This window comes from Aythya fuligula, chromosome Z, assembly GCF_009819795.1.
Source record: "Aythya fuligula isolate bAytFul2 chromosome Z, bAytFul2.pri, whole genome shotgun sequence".
NCBI lineage: Eukaryota > Metazoa > Chordata > Aves > Anseriformes > Anatidae > Aythya > Aythya fuligula.
Genome location: NC_045593.1, coordinates 77247678 through 77267485, shown reverse-complemented (window position 1 = coordinate 77267485; position 19808 = coordinate 77247678). Strand labels below are relative to the sequence as shown.

Sequence of the window (19808 nt, the reverse complement as noted above, 5' to 3'; positions counted from 1 at the left end):
TGACTAGGTGTAGCAAATTCTTACAGTTTGATATAGTTAAGTGATCTTTAGGAATAACGAAAGTTTTCTTAACGTCCCCAGTAGTTGCCCTTTTTTGGCATGGTCTATAAGAGATGATAAAGTGGAAAGAAATGCTATTAAAGCTAAGAGGAGGGTTTAGCAATGGAGCATTTCTTTGAAGTAAAATTTTGAAAAAAAAAAAAAAAAAAAAGAAATCCAGCCCTTTAAATCCATGTTTCTTTAAAGAATCTGCATTAAGCATACAGTAATTCTTTTTTTTTTTTTTTTTTTCCCCCTGTATGTTTTATTCAAAATGTCTGTCTGGTCACTAAAAGATAGAATTGATTCTCAGAAGAGGACAGATCTTCCAATATACATTTGGATGTTACCTCCTTAAAAAATAACAGCTATTTAATTCTGAGAATTTGACACGCTCATTACTGTTTTGTCAAGTATGTGGAGCTGAAAGAAACTAGTAAACGAACCTCAGTATTTTCTCTCTAAACAAGCATAATATTTTTAAGCAGATAAAATGCATGTATTTATGGCATCATTACAGATTTTAGTATAATTAAAAATCGTGATGTAAAGCAAATACTTTATTAGCACCTGCAAACATTTGGGCAATCAATTTTGGATGTTTGTATTTATTTTTAATTTCCTTCATTGGAATGTCACCATCATTAAAATTTGAAAGGTATTTAAAATTGCATGATTTACTTTAACAGACTAAAATGTTGCGAGGCTGGTTGAGAGTACATTTTTAAGGAAATCTTCAGAAAATTGGAAAGCACGGTGTAGAGTGGTATGTGAAGCAAGAAAAAGAAAATGTTTCACTCAGAACAAAAATTGAATGGGAGATGCTTTCCAGGCGCTTTTCACAATGCATTGAGATCTGAGGTAAATCACTGAAGAATAAAAGTGAAATATGGCTTGTCAAGTATTAGTGGAAATGGGTGTTCCAGTGGTCTAACTGCTGATGGCAAAAACTTCCCAGCTTCTTTTTTTATCTGAGCAAGTAATGTTGCACTTATTTAATTCCGGTTTTACTAGCAGATCAGTGGAAGGCAGCAACACAGGACCAGGACAGAGGGGAAAAAATTACAGATGCTTGTTTAAAATAATAAATAAATAGCAAGCTCCATTTTTTCAGAGCTTCACAGCAGAAACTGTGTTATTTGCCCCAGCAATAGGAAAGCAATGGTTGAAAAACAGCGCGGTTCGTTCTGACCAGAATTCAGCTTGTTATATTCTTTCCTACTTACGCATTGTTCGTTTCATGGATGAGCTTTATCTGCAAAGAGACGGCCCAGGAACTCGCCAGCTTGAAAGTGGTTTAGAAACATTCTTGATTAGAAGTCACTTCCTATGCAGTGATTTCACTAAACATGAAAAAATGGGTCCTCCATCCAAATCTACACTGCCTGCTTAACCTTGATTGTTAAGGGGGAGGCATGCTGGTAGCTTTTCAAAACGACTGCTGGTGTGCCGGAAAGACTTGGGGAGCCTTCATGTTTCAAACAAGCCTGTCCCATCTTGATTTTAGCCCTTTGTTATGTGAATGGAATATAAAGTTACTGCTTTTCACTCCTAAGGAGCTAAATTGATTGGGATTTGGTAATAGCTTTTAAACTGATAAAGGTATACCTGGAATTATACATGAGTTCGTGTATATGTGATTTTTTGTTTTTAATCTTTAGCAAAAATAATTATTTCTCGGAAGTTCAGCATTGTTCCCATGTCACAAGTTCTGTGCCTTTCTCTGAATTCTTGTGCCAGCCACAGCCTCAGAAATGAGTCAGATCCTTGGGTTGGAGTGGCATAGATTATGGGCGTTCACATACTTATTAAGTAGTTATCCTTCATGGCAATCTCTGTCATATTTTACCAGAATAACCTATAACCTCTCATGTTTATGAACTTTATTTTCTTAACTCATAAGACCAATTACCAAACTCCAAAATCCCTTGGTTCCATTTATTGCTTTATTAAGCTTTATTGATTTTTATTTTTTTTTTTGAGGCTTACAAAGTAGGATTAGGAAGATTAGTCTACTTGTCAGTCCTAGAAATATCAGCTAGATCACGAAATCTGGCATGAAGATTCAGTTAGTCAGCTTCTTCATATCTCCATCATAAAACCTGAGCTATGAAAGCTCAGGTTCTTGAGGTGGCAGCTGTGGTTGCCAGGGCTGTCTGCAGGCATCCTGTGTAATACAGGAATTGCCTTGAGAGATTGCTAAGCAGAAGCTATGGAGGAGCTAATTATTTAACAGAGTTACTTTTCTATAAACTGCATAGTTTTGGCCAAAAGCTTTGTTGATGCCTTATTTATTTATTTATTTATTTATTTATTTATTTATTTATTTATTTATTCACTTGATTTTTTTTTTTTTTTTTAAATTTTAGGAGTTCACATTTTCTTTTGAGAACAACTATGTTCTCTCGATTTGCCCATGCAGTTAGACTCTGAAAGATAAGGGTCAGCAAATGTCAGAACAAAAGGTCTCTTTTCACACCATTGTATTATATGTGGCAATGCTTATTATTTTTGCTGTACACATTAATTTGCGTTTTGTGCAGAGAAGTAAGGAACCGTTCATAATAAGCAATCCCAAGTGACTGGCAAGTTCATACTAGAATTCTGTGTACAGATAGGCTAAACAAGAGTTGCTTTAGTATTTGTATTAGTCTGGAAAGCAACAGTGACAGTCAGACCAACAGAACTTGCTAGCTGTCAAGACCCAAAAGTAATTTTCAGAAATATTACTTCTTTATGGCATGGTAATTTGTTTCATTTTGTTCTTGCTTAATTGTATTTGTGTTTATTGCCAGAATAACAAAACTGACTTAAGCCTTTCATTTATGCTTTACAGTCATATAATTACACTTCTGGGGTAAATTATTTTCAGCTTTCAGGGAAAAAAAAAAAAAGGAGGTTGTATTAAATTATTTGCACCTATTTTCTATCACGTGGAGATACTCTTTTTGAAAAAGAAGAGAATGAGTAAAAGTTGCAGTTAGCATTGTTAAAATGATTTTTTTTTTTTTTCCCAGAAAACTTATTATGTCTTGGATATATGGAGTGCATTTGAACTGTAGCTACTTCTGACAGTGTTCTGTAACTACAGAATATTATTAAATTATGTTGCATGTACTTAGAGCTAATTTAGTTTCATGTCTATTTATTTCATACTAACATGCATCTGCATAGTTAGGTCTGTATCTCATATGCATGTAATAATGTATATATTTAATAAAACAGTCTTTAGCTTACATACATGGTATTTGGTAAAATCTGTAAGTACAAAAAACTGTTTTGTTTGCAGGGGTTTAAATCAAGTTTGAAAATTCGTTTAAGACAATAACAGACAGTTACTTATATCTACAGTGAGATATATAAAATAATTTACGCTGCATATTAATGCTTGTAATGGTATACAGGGGGAAAAAAAAACAGGAAAAAGAGAATTTGCATGTGAAGCTGACCAGCTGTTTTACAGGAAGGCTGGGCTGAAACTCCTTCCCCGAAATGGCGGTACTTACCTTTCTAAAACTGACCCATGCTAGGATTTAACCTGGTCACAATTTGAATTGGATTTTCAGGAGTGTCCACAGGTTTAAAGGGGAAAAGTTCACTTCTGCCAAATGCTTCAGCTATTGTCCCTAGGCTGTTGCTATAGTTCCTGCTTTTTAATCCCCCCTTGGCCTCAATCCTTCAGCTACATATGCACATTAACTTAATTACCTTGAGTTCCCTCAGTGGAAGCTGAGAGTAGTAAGTGTAAACCTGTGCATGTTTTAGGGGTGTGTTTTTGGCTTTATTATGTTTTCAGCTTCTTCAGGCTGACACTGATGGCTTGCAAATAAACACTCTAATTTGAATATCTAGTCTTACAACATCTTTCAGCAAAATGATTGTACTTTTAATGTGTTCTTTCTCTTGACCATCAGTAAAATGTATACATTTTTAACATAAAGCCTGACTGACCTGTAGAGAGCAATCTGTTCACATATGAGGTATAAAATCATTTTCACCCTCCAACACAGAATTTACATTACTGTCCGCAGTTTTTGGAGGAATACAGCTTAGTTTGCTGTAAAGTTATATGCTGGTTGCATACTTCTCAGGATTCTTTATGGCTGTATATGAATATAAAACTTACAGATGCTGCTGGAAAACCTAAGCATAAAACATTGTTGCATATTATGCATATATGCATAAAAGGCTCTGTTCCTAAAAATGTTCTTCTAATTGCTTGTTCTAATTCTGCTTTTGTGTCTGTGTTGCTGCACTTTGTTCTGTCAAACATCTTGATGAAGGTTGTGAAACTTCCAGCCAAAGAGACTCTTAGTTTTAGAGGATTCCAGAAATCGCTGAGAGTTGCACACTTCAGCATAAATGCAGTATGACTAAACCAATCCCTTTTTCGGATATTGACTGAACTTAATATTAGTGGGAGAAGGAGGGGGGAATTTTGCAGGAGTTCAGCTCGCTGTCAGAAGACACACAGCCATACCAAACTTTGTTCTTTCCACATGCTTAGAGAAGGGAAGTGCATTGCTGATCACTCGCCTAAGTTACTCAAAAACCCACAGCCTTAGAGTAACCCGCTCCAAGTTTTTTGTCATGGGAGTAAGGTGAAACGAAATGTTAGCAAGTAAATCCACTCCCCAGCCTAGCTCTGGGGGTGTTCCTCCGCTCATCTGCCCAGCTGCAGGACCGTGGTGTGTTTGTCATGCTGCTGGACGCCCACCTCCTCTGAGACAGCTGCTGCAGGAAGCAATTCATGTGGAGTGGAGAAAGTGCAACATAGGCTCAAGAAAGTTCAATTTCAAAATACAATGGAAAATTTTAGAGTGAACCACCAGCTGGATTATTTTAACAGTCAGTGATGCCTTAGATGACCTTTTTTTCCCCCTTTTTATTTTTCTTTTTTTAATGAGTGCTAGTGCTTTTGAGGGTATCACAGCTGAATTTCAGAAAAGAACATATTCAAGTATTCATCATGAGGTGATCTAGCATAAACCTTTCCCAAGAGCAGATGCACTTCTGTTGCCTTAAAAAGCATCAGAAATGAGCGAATATTGGTAACTGCTGGTCATTCAGTGACTGTATTGATTAGACTAGTGTTGGCTCTTCTGAAATCAGTCCTACCTGGTTCTGCCAGTTGAGGTGAAGCTTTTAAAATATTGAATGTTCACTTCAATCTCTGGTTGGTTTTGTTTCCTGTGGCTTTCAGCAAAAAAAAAAAAAATCAATGCCATTCACATCTTGAAAGCTGATCTGTTAGGTTCATTTCTTTCAGTATACTGGAAAGCCGGTGTGTGCAGCAGGTCTCTGTTGGCTAGTTATAAAAGGCAATAAGGATTTAAGTGATGATTTGTTCTGGCTACTTCAGCTACCTAGTGATATGGAAAAACATGTTAAAAACAAGATTATGAAACTGAGTATTAAAATCACTTTGGACTTGCCTTTTTTTTTTTTTTTTTTTTTTTTTTTAAGCATAATGCAAAGTATGCATTGATAGTGGTCTTAGGTTTTACTAGTTTCATTAATTTGTCAGTGACTTAGAACATCATATGTCTATAATAAATTGCAAAATTAGAATGTATTTTACACTAAATGAGTAATGCATTGTCAGGCTTTTCAACTACTGCTCTTTTAAATTAGGTAACATACCGTGGGTATTTCTTCATTTATAATTTGCAAATAAGCTGCTGTAGAAACAGTTGAGCATGTGCATGCATGTTGGCTGTATAAATAGGTTTGTATTATGAACATTTTCTAATTTTTGTCACTGTCGTCCATGTAACTTTGCACAGATTTACTTCTCGGAAGTTGCCCATAAATGCAAAAATAACTGTCCTGATAACAATGCGTCCTGTCATACTTTGGATAAGAGTTTTTTTGTTGTTGTTGTTGTTTGTTTTTTAATTTTGTAATTGCAGTTTCAGTAAGATTTTTTTTTTTCTTATTGTTAGTTTTTGGTTTGGATCTGCAACAGCTTGATGGAAGTGAAGTAAATGATTTACCAGTACTCTGTGGGGGAGTGTGAAGCATTAGTTTCTTGCCAGTGAACTGTTGTAAATTTGCAGATGCTATCTTCTGAAGAATTACTAGATAAATTTTCATTGTAAATGGAAAGTAGCCAGAAGTTAAGCTATGTGACTTGGGTTACTTTTAGAATAACCACTGTGAAATTCTCATTAGCAGTTTGAGTGTTTCTAAAATATGCAGGATTTCAAATTGCTTTTGTGGGCAAAACATAATGATTGTTCTGGTTAAAGGTGCTGAGTGCTTGGAAATGTGGTAGGATTGGATCTGTGTGCAATAGCTAGCTTGCCAGTCCCAGTTCAGGATTTCTGTTCTCATCTTCTCGGGAAACCCTTTTGCAAACTACAAATAATTTTTAACCTGAGGTAAGTGCTGTTTGCAACAAGGAGGGCAGGACTGTGTTTTAATTGTGTTTATAGTATCTGCTTGGCGATTATGAGGGGTGGGAATGACCCCTCAGGTTAATATGTTAACATTAAATCTTGTCTAATACTCTTAATTTGTCTGTTAAGACTGCCGTTGACTAAATTTGCAGCTGGATGCCTAATAGAAACTTAAAAACCTAGCTCAATGGAAGACTTAACCTAAGAGTTGAAATGAAATTGTGATTGCGTTCTGCCATTCACATTTGATATTCATCAATATCAAATTTTCTGGTCTCACAAACATCTTCTTCACGTAATACCCACACTTTTCCAACCAGTTTTCTGCAAAGAAATGATTTTAATTTAAATAACACCTGTTCAAATACAGTGAGCTTTGAAATGACATTTTGAAGGTGTTGTGTGAGAGGGAGTGAGTGGAATTGTAAGGTCACATTCTGCATGTATTTTATTTGTGTTTTTCTCAGCGTTCTCTCTGAACCACAGAAGAAATTCTTTGTTGTTGCTGGGAGCATTATTGTACAACTGCTGCTTGAGATAAGCTCAGAGAAAAGAGTAATTCTGTTTTAGTGTTAGTTGTTATTGATGAATAAATAATTTGACTATGGGTACCTTCTGAGAAGTCTGGCTTCAAATTCTGATCCCTGGGAAATCAAACCATACCTGGAAATCTGGATGCCTTTTCTTGATAACTGCAGCCTTTGCAAAGAGGCTCTACACTAATTAGATTTATTCTGCTGTAACAGGCAATGTTACAGGCAGGTTTCATTTTTTTGGTATTTTAGTCAGATGGACTTTTAGTCAAGTAGATCTTTTTAAAATCAAGGTTGAAAAATCTTAGATTTCATTTAATTTTTTTCAACATTAAGTGTTTTATATACTACAAATGAATGAATGGCATCGGGATGCCATTCGTGTATGAAAATAAGGCTTTAGGAAATGCCTTTTTGTTTGTTTTGGAATTCATTTGGTGGTTTTTTTTACTACTGGTAGGCCTCAGAGCACTGCTTGGTCATTTTCACAGGTAGTGTGAAGGATTCACACTAACATAAAAGAACAGAATACCTGGGGTCCACATGGTATTCTTTGTTTTATAACCAAGTCAGCAGCAAGTAGGATAACTTTTTCTAAAAGATAACATGGAAACAGACTCAAGTAGAAACTTCTGGACTTCAGATGAATTTTTCTGCTTGAGAAGATCATTATTTTTTCATTTTTTTCTCTGCTGTCTGTCACACTGGGGCAATTTCTGGTTTAACATACAAGTTGTGACTTTCACCCCAGGGCTGCTAGCACAGGGCAGCAGCGCTTCTCAGGAGGGGGGAAACGACGACAACACTCCCTGCTCCCTTCCAAAATAATGCCATTTCAGACTACTGTGAGCCGTCCCCAGTCTGCAAGTCTGTCCCCTGCTCCAGGACACTCCTTTTTTTGGGGGAGCAGTAGTATCAGGGTGCTGAGTGATGGAGCTCTAAGAAGAGGTCAGTGGCCTTAATTTCATTTCCTCCCTCCTTACAAAATTTTCATGGATGACTGACAGAGGACTTTGGCCTGCCCAGCTGACCAAGAGCTTGAAAGCACCAGATTTTGAGGTAACTTCATACAGTGTCCCAGTATGAGTTCATGCCTGTTGAGAGCAATTTTAAATGGATACTGACTTCATAAACATTCCTGGGATACAAGAAAAATGTTAATGCTATTTTTATGCTAGGGGTTTCTGAGCGGTATCATACCCTGTATCATTAGAAAATTATCAGCATTTACGGAGCCTTGCAGGACAAAATATCATAGGATACCTTCCCAGAATGGTGAGCGTTTGCTCTGGAAAAGGTCAATGTTGTGTGCATGCACTGACTCAGGAAAGCAGGTTAAAAAAGCAATGCTGCTGAATGCTGCTACTGTAGGGAAAAAAAAAAATAAAAAAAATCATCTTCTCAAAGGGGCCACATACAGGTTATGCATGTAGTGCTAACTGCTTTGCATAAAGCTAGGTAGTGCCTGCCTATTGTCTAATTAATCCTCCAAAAATTAATTTATGAAAACACTGCATTTGCTGTTGTTTTATATGGAGATTATGGACAAGAATCCTTACCACTTGAAATCTAGCACTGAAAAGGGATTATGCCTCCCAGTATTTTTTCTTTACATAATAAATGTGTTGAATATTAAAAGATGAAAAGCTTTTAATTTTATGAAATTTGGTTGGCTGTCAAAGAGACGTTGTAACAAGTGGTTTCCAGCCAAATTGCATTTGCTGAGGAGTGATGGATCTCTTGCCAGCACTAAAGAGGCACTCTTCACATTGGATGTCTGCATGCTCCTCATGGGCAGAACGCGGTAATTTTCCTGAACGTAGGCTTTAGAAATTCCATAGCAGAAATGGAAGTTTTCATATTAACCGTGTCACTGCTTCCAATAGCTGGTGTTTAACAGACAGAGCTAGTGAAGTTGAGTGGTGTTGCTCTTGCTCTAATGGTTTTCTTCTGTGTCTGTCCTATTCTGTTGCAACCCTTTTTCCTGATTTTCTTTATTAATATTTTTTAATTAAGAAAGAGAGGGGAGAAAAGAGAATTTGGGTAGTGAATAACATGACTGCATCATTCTACTAGGGATCACTCATTAGTCTTGGTTTATTTCTCTGTATTGTTTTCTACTGTAGTTAAAAATATAATATTAAAATCTAATGAAATGGTTACTTTTGCTTACAAATAGAATTTAGACAAGTGTCTGATCCCAGTGTAGGCACCTTGTTAGAGGAATAAATAAATAGTTGCTTTAATAAATTTAATAAAAAAATAGTTGCTTAAATAGTTGCTTAATTGCTGGCAACTTTAAGATCTGTAAGAGCATCTGTAATATTTCTTTTAACATTTCTAATCCAACAATCTCATCAGAATAACATCCTACGTGTTACCTATCGAGTAGCTGATAACAGTGGTAAATCATCTGGATTCCATTGAACATTACAGAAAAATGCATAATGTTTTGATATATAAAAACACTTAGGAGACAAAATACATTAATATATAAAATAAAAGCAATCGAATCTTTTAGAAGTTTAGTGGAATTTATTATTGCTGATTTAAACTCAGAGAATTGTTAAAGTAATAGTTGTTTTGACCCAAATAATTCATTGTATCATGGCTTTTTTTCATATATTTAAGGAGTAATGCCTTGCTGCGTTTTAACTCTTTGCTTTATGCATACACTATTGAAATAGTTATTCTCACTTCTTTCTGGGATAATATTGCTTATCACATTGCTTCTCCTAGTATAAGGGGCAGAGGTAGAAAGAACAATTTTATCTGTTCTAAAGGATGACATTTAAGAGTGTGTATGTCATTTCAAAATACACTTTTTTTTTGATCTGTAGATAAGGCTGAGTTGGATTTGAATGTTTTGAGATACTGAAAAGAAAGGCTTCTTTTGCAGCTGTTGTTAACAAGAGAAAGATAATGCTCATTTCTGTTTGTATCTTGAGCATTTAGTGAGGAAGTTCTGAAAACTATTTTCACAAATGCAAATTAGATTCAAAATGACTAAATGATTTGGAGGGCTCTGTGGAAATAATGCAATACAAGAAAAAAATAGAACTGAGAGCTCTCAGTGTAATCGTCACGGGTGCAGAACAGTCTGCCTGGCTATATAGGTGCTGTCTCCGTAATGAAAAACCAAGTAAAAATGATCAAATAATAATGCCAATAACCCTAGGGTTGGAAAGTAAGGTTAAAAGTTGCCCATTACAAAGCCAGAGGTTTTTGAGACATAAAAAATATTTATTTTTCTGGTGAATTTAGTTGTAGCTAATAGTGTTAAAAACTGATCTAATCGCTTGTTCTCCGTAGATCTATCCAATCTTGCAATAAATGGGGATTGTTCAATTTTGCAATAGTATGTGCTTGCTGAACCAAGCTAGGAAATGTGCAAGCCAGGTTATGGGGCACTATGAGAAATTCAGCAGTGTGTTCATAGCTCTTAACATTGTCGTACATGTTTAAGGCATTTAAAGGGATTGCAGTAGCAAGTGGTTTAAAAAAATCTTAATTTCACAGTGTCTCAGTATCCTGAATTATATGCCTAATTCAGTGAAATGAATATAAAGTTTAATTAGCTTATGTGCAAAATCACCTTTCTTCCAGAGTATGTGGGAGTGTACCCAGTGTGTATGTATGCAAACACATATTCAGTGAAATACTGCACATAACCATTCAGTGTGCTCGTTGCATCATAATGCCTATCCCCAACCAAAATTAGTTCATTTATAATTGCAGATTTGCATATTGTTAAGTTATGTATACCCCCGTACAAAATTTTAAAGGCAGGACCTGGAGAATATATAGAAAACATAACCATACTGTGTTCAACCAGATAGTTTGGGTATTGGTAGTCAATTACTCTTGGCAATTATAAGATCCTCATAAAATAATGAGAATCTTGCTAGTGCTTCTGTAGGCAACAAAAGCAATTACATTAGAGAAAGATACAGCAAAAGACTGAGAGAAAAAAGCTGCACTGGGATTCTCTTTCAAGGTTTTGATTGGCTTTAAATACTGTTGTGGCCAGCTATTATATTTGAAAATGTAATATGCTAAGCCCATGAGTCAGTTTTCCTTAAATCAGTGTGGCTTGTATGTAACTATATTATTGGATGATGAGAGTGAACAAATCCATTTTTACGGCCCTACTCAGTGGCTTGCTAATGATAACCTATCTCCAAAGTGACATTGTAATGTGATTAACGTAATTGAAAAGCATATATGGAGGAAGGAAATGTTATTTCTTCCAGGTGGAAAGCCTAGTTACTGAGTAGGTGCGGAAACCTGCACAAGAAAAGAAAAATGGGGCGAATTGCTAACAGTTTTTTGGGATGAAAATTGTGATTTCACATATTGAATAGAAAGGCTGAAGGTTGCATGAATCTGAAACAGCGTTAAAAGACCTGTAGGAATCAGGAAGGAAGGTGTGTGTGTGCATGGTGGGTGGAGGAGAATCCCCACCTGCAGAGACCGGTAAGTTGAAGGACGGTTACGGAAAAGGATGAGGAGAAAAATCTCCTCTTAGAATTATTATTAGTGTATTAGTAAGACTGTGCACCTTTATAATTGGAAGAAATTATTGTTATTTTTTTACTGCCTGCTGTATCTATGTGTATGGACAAATACCTGGTCACATGACTTTCCCCTGTATCTCTAGTGCTGGTACTTGATACCTTCAGGTGTTACTAGCATTTAAAACTATACTCATTAGATGGACAAACTGAAAAAAAAATTAATAAAAATTATATTCCTGTTCACTGCTACCTTTACTGTAGTCCTTCCAGTGCGCTGGCTGGTCTGAAATCTCAGGATCCTTTTTAAAGGGGAGGGCAAGCTGCCTTGTACAATTTCTCAAGATGGAAGATATGCATGCTAATTGCATGCACCTCTGCCTCCTCTTTCCCCCCCTGATTCCTGTAGCTGGCATTGGATGCTGCATTCACTGTCTGCGGATTTACCTTGGGACTAGATTAGGGATGGGCAGAAAAGTTCCCTGCTGTCCTTACAGCCTAACCGTCCGGGATGCCTTCAGGGTTAGTGTTGCCTTGGGAAATGTGTGCAAGCCATTACTTAGTGGTACACGAGTTGCTCCCTCTGGACTTTTCAGTCCTTTAGAGTACCCTCACATCTACACCATGGGCTGTTGCCATTGTTTGTTTGTTTGTTTTTTTCCTACACAGTAGCTTATTCTGGAAGGTGGTCATTTTGCCTGGCTTTTGTGCTCTGTTTGGAGCAGCAAGAGGAGATTTAAAACAAACTGGTTTCATGATCATGATCTTTTTTTCTTTGTATATGATTCATATTTGAACTTAATAAATTGATCTGCTTCGTATCCCAATGCAGAATGGGTGCAGCAGATAACATTTACAAAGGCCGAAGTACCTTTATGGAAGAGCTGACAGATACTGCTGAGATAATACGAAAAGCAACTTCAAGATCGCTAGTAATTTTGGATGAACTGGGAAGAGGAACTAGCACACATGATGGAATTGCTATTGCTTATGCTACACTGGAACATTTTATTACAGATGTAAGTGATCAGTCTGACACATGCTTGTGAATACTTTTTTACTTTACTTTTTTCATTTTAGGTTTACTTTGGCATGGTATATGTTCCATTCTTGCAGAAATGTGACATGTCTAAACTCAGAGCAAAGGTTTATTTATAAAGGATACCAGTGCTTTGTTGGTGTGTTCAGGGAAAAAAAAATTAAAACCGTATGCATCTATCTCATTGTTGCAGGTGGAGTCACTGACACTGTTTGTCACTCACTATCCCTCAGTTTGTGAGCTAGAAAAGATGTATCCGGAAAAAGTTGGTAATTACCACATGGCTTTCTTGGTGAATGAAGAAGAAAGTGGTGAACAAAAAGGTACAGTATAAAGCCATCTGAGATTCTGGCAGTTTGGGTAGAGGCAGAAGTTGTAATAATGGTTACATACATCTAAATGCACTAAAGTATCAGCCTATCCACAGAATTTTGATGATTTGTAAACTGCACAACCATTTCTCTTTCAAAATTAATACTAGGATGACTGAGCCAGCTCAGATCAAAGATTCACCCAGCTTGTCACAGTAGCTAAATAACAAAAGGACAAGGCAGGAGGAATTAGGGATCAAACATATGGCAACTCTTTCTCAAAAAGATCCCACTGTCTGCAAACACTTGCTGTGTAGGGGACTTCAGGAATTAGATGTGGTTTCTGTTTTTAATTTTTGATCAATTTCTTTTCACTGAGGTTGTCCATTCCCCAGTTTATTCACATATACTTTTGAAATCTTCATTCTGTGTCAGAGAGCTCCAAAATTTAACACTGTATTAAAATGCATTTACTGGTGTGAGGAACTACTACCTCCTTTTGTTTGTTGAGGCTGTTTTGAAACAACACGTAGCTTCATTTGATGGTCCCTGTTCTTGATTTGAGTCAGAGAGATGATACATTTATCCTTTCTGTGCCATGCCTAATTTTGCAGATTTTTTATCATAATCCCTTTCCTTTATGTTCTTAACCAGGCAGAAGAATTAAAGTGCTTATTCTTTTCACTGTTGCTCTGAATTAGTTAGAATTTTCAGTGGTTTGTCACCTTAGTGCTTAGCCCTTTTCTCTGGATAAGTTGAACAGTTCTGTCTAACTGCAGTGATGACCACCCTTCGTGGTGCAAACCGACTCTTCTCATCTCTTTCCTGTCTGCTCACCAGTTATTTACAATTGCAAAGGCCTTCCTTGAAGATTATGGCTGCTTGGTTTTCAGAAGAGCATTTGATGCAGCGCTCTTCTTGAAAGCACTTTGAAAATCCACATAGGATTTATCCACTGTCACTCTTTACTCACATGCCTTCCAAACGTAAAAGGTGGTGTGGAATTTCCCTCTATACAAACTGCTTTAGCTTTTTTTTCTGATAGATCAGCTTTATTCAGGCACTTGACAATTCTATTCTTATTTTGGTTTTCCCCCTTTGCAAAGTAACGGCATGCTCCCCAGATCACTATTAGAATTATTATTTTTCTTAATTGGCATGGTATTTGCCATTAATCTTTCCCTATAATTCATTCTTAGTATTGTACTACGTGCTTACATTGTAAACTGATCAGACAGGGGGTCTCCAGTATTTGTCACTAAATACTGTGTATAAATAAAAATATTTTTCAGAAAGTTAGTTTTAAAAATAGAAGTGCCTTCCCAAAACCTATACTCTCACAGACACTCTTCAACATCAGATGGCGTCTTGTCTGATACAGACAAGAGGGATACTTTGGCTTTTGTACTCTGGTTAATTTTAGAAGCAGGGATCCCTGAAATAAACATTAATGTTGAGCACAGTTTGTTTAATACAAAGTTGTCTTTAGGTGAGCACTCTATAGCAAAACCAATGTTCCCCATTAACTGCATCATTTTTAGGAACATCAGTACGTCCTTTCACATCTAGCTGATTAATTGAACTGCTCATCTCTGATACTCTCAAGCAGATGAGATGAGAATGTTCCTTATGTGTTGTGTCCTTGAAACCCTATACTTTACGTTTTAGTTTGCTGCTTTAGCCTTCTTGCTTTCAATGTTAGTTGGCCTGAACCTTCAGGCCACATGCAGTCTTCATCATTTTGCTCACGAAAGTACTATAGGTTTACTGTCACAGCCTGGGAGCAACCACACATCCACATTTCTTTCTTCAGCTGAATCTTTAGCTCCCATGTTTATTGTCTTAGTGTTTGAATTGTTTTATTTAAATGTTTGTGGCATATTTTTTGCTATCTTTGGCTTGGATCACTCAGATCAAATCAGCTTGAGACATCAGTATTTATGGAAATTGCCATTGTTTCCAAAAACATTGTTTCCAAGATGAAAGAATGAATGGAGGTGAATAACACCATAGTTTTTGTGCTGTTAACACAAGGCCTGAATTGTGCAGGGATGTAAAAAGAATGTCTAAAGAGGAAGAGGAAAGAGTCAGATTTTTTATCATTGCTTTTACATTTCTATCTTATTGTCATGACAGAAAGAATCCACCATCCTAACTATTTGGGTTGCTCTAAGCATTTTTCTGTAGCTCCTAGCCTACTGGCAGGCAGCAATATTTTGTTGTTGTGCTGTATTACAGACTTCTTGACTGCGGGATTACTGACACATCCTTTACTCTGTCTGGTAGACAAGACATGCAATGTACCAGTTATAGCATAATTAATCAATTTGACATATAAAGACTCTTACCTTCTAGACACACACACACACACACACACACGTGTACACACTTCTGAGTAATAAGACATCAGATAAAACTACAGTGAAACACTTTTTTCAGACTATGTGCAAGGAAAACATGAACTCAAGGAAACATTTTTATCTCGCATTTCTTCAGTGGAATTAATCTCACTGGAGGTATGAATGACAATGAAACCAGAGTCTCTGCTTTTTCTGGGTTTGGATTACTACATTTTATCAATATAAAAGAGTGATTTTTTATTTTTGTTCTATTTTTTAGGATCTGAAGAGGAAGAGAATCCTGAATTTATCACTTTTCTTTATCAAATAACTAAAGGAGTCACTGCAAGGAGTTATGGGCTAAATGTTGCCAAACTGGCAGATATTCCTGAAGAAATCTTGAAGAAGGCAGCTCACAAATCAAAGGAGTTGGAGAGATTAGTGAATATGAAAAGGTCAGAAAAATTGTGACTTTTTTTCTAATGAAACTTCCAGATGTGAGTGGAGGAGTGTTTTGCACTGAATGTGCATTAAAAAGAGCAGTAAGAGCTACTTTAGATATACTTCTGCCCTTCAGAGAAGAGAAAGTGAGATGAAAGTTTGAAAAATTATTAAGAAATTGTGCTATCCATTTCAATCAAAGCTTTAGATTTTGTGGTTAGCTATTATGTCAGAGGTTAATTGCTACCCTCTTAGTGGTGATTGGAAAAAACTAAATGCACATTGAACTAACGCTAGGAATACACATCATACTATCAAGTACATTCTTTAACATACTTATTTTCACTTTTTTTCAGGAGGAAATTCTGAAAGTTGTATTTGAAATATAGCTATCTTCTAATACTTATTTCTCTTCTAACAATGACAGAGAAAATATAAATATATTTGATTTAGAAAATGTATTCATTTCAGAACTTGACAATCTATTTGCATGGTATAATGTAGAAGGAAATGTTGCTATTTTTGCTTCTGATTTAACTTAACAATATTTTTTTTCATATAAACACAGAAAATTTTAATGACAGTCTTATGATTTTATTATTTTCCTGATAACCAATTTTCATTTAGGGGTGTATGTATCTTGCATACTAGACTAGGTATGAAAATTTATGTGCATCAAATAGCATCACAATAGTAATGCTATGTATACAGTTCACGTGTAACAATGTGCTACTATTCATATGCATTCCACCAAATTTTCAGTTGTTACTATTTTTCAATGCCAGTCCTATCAGCAAAATTCAAGAGACCCTTTAGGAATAAAATAAATCAGTATCTTTGTTGCCTGGTGGTAATAACTAGTCCTGGTAGGAGAATCTTTAAAAAAAAAAATAAAAAAATTAAGGATTAATTATTTTCAGATTCAATCAGTTCTTTTGATGCTTATCAGAATGTAGTACCTAACAGTGTGTTTTATCCTCTTTTAAGAAAGCAAAATAAAATAACCATATTGAAGATACGTGATGGTTTGAGGGGAAAAATAACGTGGTAGAATATGTTCATTTGAAATAGTAGTCCATAATTTTCAAAAGCAAAATGACAAATTACTAACAATGTCTTAACTAGATCTAGAAAAAAAATGTTGTTCAGAAAGGTAAGAATATGAGCTGAAAGGCCAGATTTATTGTGTGATATAATTAAGATGGGAAATAATATATCAGTTTTATCTCCATTCTGTCAAAATCATAGGACACACATAGAGTTCAAACATTTCTCCATTCCCGAAAAGAGAGTTAATTGCGTACAAAACCTATGAGCAGTAAAAATAGTATGTGATGATGTAATTAGAAGACTAATTTACAGTGCACATAGAGGGGAAGAGCTAGGGCTCACAGGGTGATCAAAATGATGGGACCTAATTGTGTGACATTTTTCAGCTTTTGAATAAGTAAGCTACCATCTGTATTTTAGCTTTTGGTATGCAATTTGCTGGTATTCTTAAAATGAAAAAGAATAAATCCCTCGTCTACATCTGCGATGAGTCCCTCACCCTGGCTCGCCACTGAGGCTGGAGTTCCCCGGGGCCCAGGCGTCACTGCGGCCTCCTGCCACTGGAGCCATCCGAGTGTCCCCTGAGGCCTGTCACAGGATGGATGCTCATCGCCCATCCCAACCTCGTGCCACAAAATGGCATGTTTTTGTGGCACCGCCACAAAACAGGGCGGGGATATGGTCCAGATAGAAAGGTGTTCTTGCTTTAGTTTGTGCCCTGTGAGTTCATGAGAGGAAGGTGTCTGCTCCTGAAAAAGGTACAGAGTGAGGAGAGGAGGAGGCCATGGCTCCTGTCAGCAGTGGGCACCTGGGCAGGGCTTGTGGCAGCCGTGAGGCACAGCCCAGCCCACCTCAAGTGTGCCACTTCTGCCTCCCCTTCAGACGGGCGGCAGTGCTGTGCCACCCCCGCAGCAGCTGCTGACTTTCGGGGTTTGACCCCGTTACACGTCGCTCCCCCATCGTAAATTCTTTCGTGACCTTTGTAGGGGACCTCACACACCTCTGTGGACCCAGAGCTCAAGTCAGTGAAAAACAACAGATGATCAAATGTGTCTGATGACTTAACAGTGCATAAATCACTGTATTACATAATTCTTAATTTTTGCAGTTCTTTTGTATAGATAATTATATTTTCTTTTTTGCCTGTTCCTCTTTAGTTTCTTTTATTGCCATAATGTGATCTAAATATCTAAGTTCTTCTATACTCCCCAAGAGACATAAACAAGGTTTAAAATGAATATGAGCTTTGCTCTGGCGTATCAGCGGTAGGACATAAAAATTACTATGAGAATCAAACTCAGGCCTGTTCATAGCAGTATACTTGTGCTGTCACAATACCCACAGGCCAGCTGCCTTGTCTTATGTTTTTAAATCACTTTCATATTATTTAAGAAAATCCACTGTGTAATTCCATCCAGTCTTGACATCTTTGTCATCAGGAATGTGCGTTAACCCATTTTAAATGTCTTGTTTACTTGTCACAACTCTTACGAGTCCTTCTTAAATAGAAAAATATTAGAAAGAAAATAGGAAGGATGAGTGTACTCAGTGATTTGAAAATGCATTTTCTCTTCTTGATTTCCTAAGTGCAAATTTCTAGGAACTGAACATCTGTATCTCTGCAAGCTACAATACTGTTTATTTTCTTTAATGGTTTACTTTTGCTTAGTGTTTTATTTCATCTTGTTGATGCTTCTGATACTGTAAGTTAATTGTAAAATTACATTGTTGACTGTACTACAGATGGAATATATACAAGAAATGTTCATTAATTGCTTATAGATCAGTTAATGTCTTGAGCTGTGCAAACTGCTATCTTTGACGGTGAATAAAAGTTTGTAGATGATTGTAGGTTTTTTGAAGTTTAACATGCTTAACTTAAAAGTGTGTCCATATTTTGACTAATTTCTTTCCCCCCCTTCCCCAGAAAAACGCTGAAGTCTTTTGCTGAAGTATGGAAAATAAATGATTCTCAGGAAATACAGAAATGGAAAAGTACGTGTGAACCTGAAGATGAAAGAATGGACATTTTTTAATCTTCAAATCGTGCTTAACTATGGAAAATATTCTGGATATAAAACACAAGTCCAGAGAGTAATAGATTCTACCAGGGGATAATTCTAGGTGCATTAAGTTAACTTTTTCAGAGATACGTGATGCCACATTGTTTTACAGTGCCCCACATCCACTTCCTGCTTGTAATTTTCTCTCTCCATATTCCTTGAAATGTTTTCCACCCCTTTTCTTAACTGCAAAATGTCTGCTGGTATTGAATTAAGTTTATATGTTTAGAAAACACAAAAAATTATGTTGGTAAATTATTAGAATGCATCTTTTATAAATAAAATAATGTCTTTTAACTTTATTGTACTCCAATTTCTATATAAATAACTCTCTTCATTGGGTAAATGTAACTGAATTGTGACTATGCTATGCTGTTGTGCAGTTCGTAAGAATGAATGCCATAAGGCAAATTCTTTTTGTTCTAGTATTAATGCATTTAAAATTCACTGTTTATGTAAAACAACCCCTACAACTGATGTAAAGAATGAATTTAAGAGAGAGCGTGTTATAGAGCTGGGTAGGAGACACTCACTTCCACAGATGAGATTAACAACGGTGCAACCAGTAGTTTCCAAAGCAGCAGCACAAAATATGCATTGACTGCATTTCCACTTCCCTCTTCTTCACTCTCATTATGTTTGCTTCCTTTTCTCCCGATCTCGGCCTGCTCTGACATAGTGTGGAGAAAAATTTACCCTAAATAGTGGTGGATTACGGCAATGAGCTGAACTGGGTGATTCAAACTATGCAACTGTAATAATCCCCAGCGCTCTGTCAAGTGGGGAAAAAACAGAAATATTATTATTTTTTTTTAATTTACAATTTTCAAGTTCCAAGCAAATTTCATAGAGGAATGTGATTTCTTTATAAATGTAGCCAAGTGAAATATCTTGCTATGAAAATTAACAGTGACAGTCACATAGTTAAACCTTAGCAAACAGCTTGTTATATTTTAAAAAGCATTTTATTAAATGGAAGGAAGTTCAGTAAAATGAAATATCTTGGTTTTGCTATAAGGAAAATGATAAAATGGGGCTTGTCATCTTTGAGACAGGTGAACCTTCTGATTATTTTACT

The 19808-nt window shown here is 36.2% G+C and overlaps 1 protein-coding gene across 1 annotated transcript in view; it reads left to right on the top strand.

Annotated features, from left to right (window-relative positions):
* The window catches only part of MSH3 (mutS homolog 3), a 110884-nt gene extending 91893 nt beyond the window's left edge, over nucleotides 1-18991 (top strand). The window contains exons 21-24 of the mRNA XM_032206126.1: nucleotides 12320-12506; nucleotides 12720-12849; nucleotides 15457-15631; nucleotides 18595-18991. Of these exons, the coding sequence (XP_032062017.1) occupies nucleotides 12320-12506; nucleotides 12720-12849; nucleotides 15457-15631; nucleotides 18595-18703 (601 nt within the window). The 3' untranslated portion in view covers nucleotides 18704-18991. The remainder of the gene's footprint in view (nucleotides 1-12319; nucleotides 12507-12719; nucleotides 12850-15456; nucleotides 15632-18594) is intronic.
* The last annotated feature ends 817 nt before the right edge of the window (nucleotides 18992-19808 follow it).